This window comes from Nicotiana sylvestris, chromosome 3 (genome assembly GCF_000393655.2).
Source record: "Nicotiana sylvestris chromosome 3, ASM39365v2, whole genome shotgun sequence".
NCBI classification, from domain to species: Eukaryota; Viridiplantae; Streptophyta; class Magnoliopsida; order Solanales; family Solanaceae; genus Nicotiana; species Nicotiana sylvestris.
In genome coordinates, this window is record NC_091059.1 from 166,880,132 (window position 1) to 166,887,934 (window position 7,803).

Below are 7,803 nucleotides of genomic sequence, written 5' to 3' on the forward strand. Positions count from 1 at the left end.
GCTTCTACTTCTGCTCTTTCATCACTCTTCCCTTCCCTCTTTCATTCCAAGCAAAGCCTTAGTTTTTCGATCTGGGTATTTTTATCCGTCTCCAGTGGTATCGTTTGACATTGGAGGTTTTGAAGGAAATATTCGCTTTAATAAGCAAACCTGTTATTTTTTACCAAGCTAGATGTGGGTGAGAGGAATTTTGAGATTGACCATCGTGTTTTTAGGGAATGAGGAAGTGAATGACATGTATCAAAGTAGAGAGATAAAGAAAATAGTGTAACTGAATAGCGTATTTAGTGGTTTAGGGGTAGGAGGTAACCAAAACTAGATATTTTGCTATAAATATTAAAAGGTATCTATAGAATATAATTTTTTTAAATGGTATTTATTTAAAATAAATAAGATATTAACCGTTACTAAATGAGTTAAAAATTCTTTTAATTAACTTATTCGGATGTTATCGCTTAGGAATCTATAGTAAGGGCAATAAATTAAATATTGCTCTAACACGAGCCATCCACATTATAATTAGTCCTATCGAAATAGATTTTGCCAAAAAAATCAACTATATTTGAATCATAGCTGCTTTTTTGGAGGTCCCCATTTTTTGGATTATAAATTAAATCTTATCTTGCTGGACCACTAATTGAAGAGGCGTGGCTCATTAATTATTGACTTGCAATAATGATTTCAACTGCATTAGCTGTGCATGATCCACAATTATTGGACTGGCAAACATACAAACTTCTGAAAAGTAGCTTATTTTCCAAAGGTAGATGAAGACAAGATTTATACCTTGAAAAAGTAAGTAAAAATAAAGGGTTGAATCCATCTAAGCAGTAATCAAACTTCAAGCAGATAAAGAACAAGAAAAACTTCATTCGAATTCTCTAAAAAATACAGTTTAAGATTCAACCATCCCTTCCATGATTGATTCCACCAATCTAGCATGTCTTTTTATTTGGACCAAGATGAACCCTTTTGAAGAGTCTAACTTTTAAACCATGTTTCATTTGAACGATTATAGAAGCACTTGGAGAAATGGTTTGACCTTCCACTAGTTGGATATGGTAACTGTGTATGATGGTGGCTACCATCATTTTCATCTGAATGAATGCCATTTCCTTCCCTAGACAAGTTCTTGGACCAGCATTAAATGCTGGAAATTTAAAAGATGGTTCATGTTTGATCTTTCCTTTTTCTGAAATCCATCGTTCTGGCTTGAATTCTAAGCAATCTTTTCCCCATATAGTCTCCATTCTCCCCATTGTATAGAATGATAGCACAATTCTCGTGTTTGGATTGACACGATGACCACTTGGAAGGATGTCAGATTCAAGTGGAACTTTATGCTCCAAAGAAACTGATGGAAATAGCCTCAGAGTTTCACACAAAGCAGCATGTAGATAGATCAATTTTCGTGTTTCTTCTATGTTGAAAAGCTTGAGGTTTCCATCTTCTTTTAGTTGCAATTTTTGTTGAATCTCTTCCCTAATCTTTGTCTCTACTAAGGGATTTTCAGCTAAGAGCCAAAAAAACCAAGTGATAGCTGCACTTGTCGTGTCTCTCCCAGCGAACATCAAATTTAAAAAAGTATCCCTCAAAAATTCTTGTACATTACCCGTATTATCTCCATTCTTCCATAGATTGTATGCTTTAACATAGGCAGTAAATAAGTCGAAGTCCTCATCTTTGATTATTTTGTTCATCCACTCTTCTTGCTTACGTGAAATGCAAGGATATAGAAATCGATCAAAAGCTTCCCATGCTTGAATGAGCTTCTTCTCTTTTCCAATTTGAAGCCATCTTTGCAATTTCCAACAGCCTTCTGGTAAGATATGTCTATACAAAAGTGCATCCACAGCATCGTTGAACGCTTTTTCACATGGAACATGAGGCAAACCAATGGATAAACTTTTTGGATCATGGTCAAGTAATAATTTGCTAATAGCATCAAAAGTAAATCTTTGAAAAATGTCTTGCAAATCAAACGGTGTGCCTTGTTCCGCAAAAGTATCAAGAATTGGTTGAAGCCCTTTTTCAAAAGTATCCCACATGTTCCTCTCTAACAAGGTTTGGAACTTGGCATGGCTCATTAAAGACATGGTGGTCTTCCTATGAATTTCCCATAATTCGGAATCAACATTGAAGATTCCATTTCCTAAAATATCGAATATTTTTTGGAATTCAAGACCCTTTGGATAGTTTGAGAAATTTTTACTAAGGACATGGTGGATATTTGCAGGATCACTAGTAGCTAACATATTCGAATTGGTAAGTACAGGACCATAGAACTCAAATGTGCCCCCAGTTTCAACAAGAATAGAAGTTGCAAAATCATGGACACGGTGAGCATTTCGAATAAGCCCCGGTAACATTCCAACGAGAGGCCAATTTGTTGGCACTGAGCTTTTGCACCATCCTTTTGTAAGGTACCACCATGTAGAATAACTGAAACACATGATAATAATCAATAGAGAAAGAGAAAATTCAAGGACATCCATTTGATTGAGATTCTCTTTTTCTTTCAAACTATAGCTTTCGTTCTCTTTGCGTTTTGTACGACACTTATAGTTATTAGCTTTTCCCAGAAACTATATGAGAGAAACAGACAGAGAACATGAGATCATGATCAGTCATTTTCCACTCACTATTATAGCCCCACAAGAGTTTTGGCAAGCATTATTTGTTGGGCACATGCTTCCAAAGACCCAATGACAACAAAGCAGTATTTGTTGGTTAAAGACTCAATGAATCGTATTCTCTTTTAGAATTGGATTCGGTTTATTCCTATTTTGAGTCGGTTTTGGCTTTAAGAGAAAGCACCACTCATGCTCTATAAACAGAACAACCTTGGAGGATTATTCTACGCTCATTTGATACAAGTCTTTGAAAGACTTAAGCACATAAGAGTAGTTTTTGAGAGAGCTTTCGTCAAGACAGAAGAGAGAAGAAAAATATTTGTTTTGCCGCATATTTTTATTCCGACCAGCCAACTTCAAATCACGTTTACTGATTCATTAACCGTTGGATCGCGTTGAAATTTTGAGTGTGTGTTTATAATATATTGGTCTTAGATTTGAACGGTGAAGATCGGATTTGAGGTTCGAAGCATCTTATTTCGAGCCTTGAACAACAACTTCGTTTTTGTGAATTATACTCTTTCTTCAATTGATTAGTTATTGCTTTTATTGCTATTATTGCTCCGTGTTTGGCACTTGTTGTGTAGTCAATTTGGAAAAATTTTGTAACCCTCTTATTGTTATAGTGGAGCTTTTTGGATCTTTGTGATCCCGTGGTTTTTACCTTCGATTTGAAGGGTTTTCCACGTTAAATTTGGTGTTCTTTATCTTTTTTATTTTCGGGTTTGCCTCTTCCTCGACATAACAGTGGTATCGGAGCCTTGGTCATTTATCTGGGTTGTTACGGAATGAAGTCGAATATGAGCAAGATGGTATGTTTAAATGGGAAAAAATTATAATGTTTGGAGAAGCAAGATGAAAGACTTGTTGTTCGTGAAGAAGATGCATCTACCCGTTTTTTCAGCTCATAAACCCGAGAGTATATCCATGAAGATTGGGATTTCGAGCACCAACAAGTATGTAGATATATACGACAATGGGTTGAAGATAATGTTCGCAACCATATTCTGAACGAGATACATGCGAGATCATTATGGGAAAAGCTAGAGACTCTTTAAGTTTCAAAAACCGGAAACAACAAATTATTTCTGCTAAAGGAATTGATGACCTTTAAATACAAGGAAGGCAACCCTATCCTTGATCACATAAATGATTTTCAGGGCGTCCTTGATAAGCTATCTGGAATGAGAGTTAATTTTGATGATGAGATACAAGGGCTTTGGCTTCTTAATACTCTACCAGACTATTGGGAAACTCTTCGTGTTTCTTTGACCAATTCAGCTGCTGGAGGTAAGGTGACCACGGAATATGCCAAGAGTGGTGTGTTGAATGAGGAAGTAAGGAGAAAATCTCAGGGTTCGTCCTCACAAGCAGATATCATAGTTGCAGAAGACCGGGGGAAAGATAAAACAAGAGACTCAAGGAATAGAGGTAAAAGTAGAAGTAAGTCAAGGTCCAAATACTATAATATTACATGCAACCACTGTGGCAAGAAAGGACATATCAAAAGGTTTTGCCGCAAGTTAATACAAGACATTAGAGAAGGAAAAAAAGTTGAAAATAACGAGAATAATGTTGTTGCTATTGTTCGAGATGACCTTCTTTTTGCTTATGATGAAAACGTCATCAATTTGGTATCCCATGAGACGAGCTGGATAGTAGATTCTGGAGCTACCTCACATGTCACACCAAGAAAAGATTTTTTCTCATCTTATACTCATGTTGATTCTGGAATGTTAAAGATGAGCAATGCTAGTGAAGTTAAGGTGTTTGGTGTTGGCACAGTTTATTTGAAAACTAATAATGGATCAACGTTAGTTCTTCAAGATGTCAAGCATGCTCCAGACTTCCCTTTCAATTTGATCTCCGCAGGAAGATTCGACGATGGAGGTTACCATAATGCCCTCTTTAATGGCCAATGAAAGCTCACCAAGGGCTCGTTAGTAGCTCGAGGAGTAAAGTCTGGTCAATTATATGTGACACAAGGCTCTATTCTTAATGACTCCATAAATCTGGTGGAAAGTGATACTTTATCAGAATTATGGTACCGAAGACTGAGTCATATGAGCGAGAAGGGGATTACGTGTTTGTTTAAGAAAAGTTTGCTTTCTAGAGTGAAACAAGCAAAGCTGAAAAGGTGCATCCATTGTTTAGCTGGAAAAAAGAAAATGGTTTCCTTTCATAGCCATCCTCCCTCAAGAAAGCCCGATTTATTGGAGCTAGTACACTCTGATTTGTGTGGTCTTTTTAAAGTAAAGTCAAAAAGATGTGCACTTTACTTTGTGACCTTCATTGATGATTATTCTCGTAAGATCTGGGTGTATCCTTTGAAATCTAAAGATCAAGCACTTAGCGTGTTTAAGGAATTTCAGGCCTTAGCTGAGAGACAGACGGGGAAGAAATTAAAATGTATTCGTACTGACAATGGTGGTGAATATTGTGGTCCCTTTGATAACTATTGCAAGGAAAAAGGAATTCCTCATCAGAAAACTCCGCCCAAGATACCTCAATTGAATGGTTTGGCAGAGAGGATGAATAGAACTCTAGTTGAGAGAGTTAGATGCTTACTTTCAGAGGCTAAACTTCCAAATACATTTTGAGCGGAAGCACTTAACACTGTTGCCTATGTTATCAATTTGTCTCATGCAGTTGCTTTGGATGGTGATGTTCCAGACAAAGTTTGGTTTGCCAAAGATGTTTCTTATAATCATCTAAGAGTTTTTGGGTGTAAATCTTGTGTGCATGTTCCTAAATATGGGAGATCGAAACTGGATGTCAAAACTAAGCAGTGCATCTTTATTGGTTATGGTCAAGATGAGTTTGGGTATCGTTTTTATGATCCAATTGACAATAAAATTATTTGAAGTCGTGATGCAATATTCTTTGAAGACCAAACTATTGAAGATATTGACAAAGCTGAGAAGATAGATTCTCAGAGTAATGAGAGCTTAGTTGATGTTGATCCAGTTTCAATTGCTAAGGAACCTATTGCACATGAAGGAACCCAAGATAATGATGGACATAGTGATCAATATCAAAATGATCATCATGGTGTAGATATTATAGATGCTCCAGTTGATGAAGTTGTGGTTGATCAGCAGCCAATTCCTGCACAGGTAACTACTTCAAATGCTCCTGAAACCTCTCTTAGAAGATCTACAAGGGAGAAGCAAAAATCCATACGCTATCCTCCTGAAGAGTATGTACTTTTGACTGACATGAGAGAACCTGAGAATTATGATGAAGACATGCAAGATACTCACAAAGATCAGTGGATCGAAGCGATGGAAGATGAGATGAAGTCACTCCATGAGAATGGCACATATGAGTTAGTGAAATTGCCGAAAGGTAAGAGAGCTTTATTTTACAAATGGATATTCAGAATAAAGCAAGATAACCATACATCTGCGCCTAGATACAAGGCGAGGTTAGTTGTTAAAGGTTTTGGCCAGAAGAAGGGAGTTGACTTTGATGAAATTTTCTCCCCTGTTGTGAAGATGTCTTCTATTCGTGTGGTTCTAGGCTTAGCTGCAAGTCCAGATTTAGAGGTTGAGCAGATGGATGTCAAGACTGCTTTTCTCCATGGTGATTTAGATGAGGAGATTTATATGGAGCAACCTGAGTGCTTTGTAACTAAGGGAAAAGAAAATTATGTGTGCAAATTGAAAAAGAGCCTGTATGGATTGAAACAAGCTCCAAGGCAATGGTCATAGAAGAACAAGGGTACAAGAAAACTTCTTCAGACCACTGTGTATTCTTCTAGAAGTTCTCTGATGATGATTTTATTATTTTATTGCTCTATGTGGACGACATACTTATTATTGGCAAGAATAAATCTAGAATTGCAGTCCTTAAGAAGCAGTTGAGTAAATCGTTTGCGATGAAGGACTTGGGGCCAACAAAGAAAATCTTGGGCATTCAAAGCTACCGACACAGAGATAGAAAGGAGTTATTTTTGTCCCAAAAGCAATACATTGAGAAGGTACTCAAGAGGTTCAATATGACAGATGCAAAAATGGTTAGTACTCCTCTTGCTAAACACTTCAAATTGAGTATTAGTCAGAGTCCATCTACTGATGAAGAGAAAAAGGAGATTTCTCGTATTCCTTACTCTTCTGCCGTTGGTAGCTTGATGTATGCTATGGTTTGCACTAGACCAGATATTGCACATGCTGTTGGTACTGTTAGTAGATTCCTTTCTAATCCTGGAAAAGAACATTGGGATGCAGTAAAATGGATATTAAGGTATTTGAAAGGTACTGCAGATTTGAAGTTGTGCTTTGGCAATGGCAAGCCTGAACTTGTTTGTTACACAGACTCTGATTTAGGAGGAAATCTTGATAATTCAAGATCCGCTTCCGGTTATTTGATCACTTTTGTAGGGGGAGCTGTTTCTTGGAAATCTAAACTACAGAAGTGCATAGCTCTATCCACCACAGAAGCCGAATATATTGCTATCACAGAAGGTGCCAAAGAACTATTATGGATAAAGGAATTTATTAATGATCTTGGCTTTGAGCATCCAATGTACATCTTATTTTGTGATAATCCGAGTGCTATCTGTCTCACCAAGCACTCCACTTTTCATTCTAAAACCAAACATATAAATAGAAAGTATCATTGGATAAGAATGGTCGTGGAAGAGAAATTATTTGAGGTTGAGAAGATACACACTGATGAAAATCCTTCGAGTATGCTGACAAAGGCGGTGGTTGAAGATAAACATGAGTTTTGTAAAAATTTGGCAGGCATGGAGCCTGTCAATAGTTCCTCTTAATGACACATTTGGCCCCTTGGCTGGAGGGGGAGTTTGTTTGGCACATGCCCATGTTGTCCAGCCAAAGGCCCAATGGCCTAATCCTATTCTCTTTTTGTTTCCATTCCTATTTGGAATTGGATTCGGTTTATTCCTATTTTGAATGGGTTTTGGCTTTAAGAGAAAGCACCACTCATGATATATAAATAGGACAACCTTGGAGAATTATTCTACGCTCATTTGATACAAGTCTTTGAAAGTCTTATGCACATAAGAATGGTTTTTGAGAGAGCTTTCGTCAAGAGAGAAGAGAGAAGAAAAATATTTGTTTTGCTGCAGATTTTTATTCCGACCAGCCAACTTCAAATCACGTTTACCGATTCGTTAACCGTTGTATCGAGCTGAAATTTTGAG

The 7,803-nt window shown here is 37.0% G+C and overlaps 1 protein-coding gene across 1 annotated transcript; it reads right to left on the bottom strand.

The window, feature by feature from the left end:
• Nucleotides 1–736: 736 nt before the first annotated feature.
• Nucleotides 737–2,574, bottom strand: LOC104247710 (alkane hydroxylase MAH1-like). Its single transcript, XM_009803791.2, has one exon. It carries the CDS (start codon nt 2,493–2,495, stop codon nt 936–938), a length of 1,560 nt encoding a protein of 519 aa, XP_009802093.1. The 5' UTR covers nt 2,496–2,574; the 3' UTR covers nt 737–935.
• Nucleotides 2,575–7,803: the final 5,229 nt, after the last annotated feature.

Bases quoted from the DNA above. Each gene is read 5' to 3' on its own strand.
- LOC104247710 (XM_009803791.2), bottom strand. From the start codon at position 2,495: ATGGATGTCCTTGAATTTTCTCTTTCTCTATTGATTATTATCATGTGT.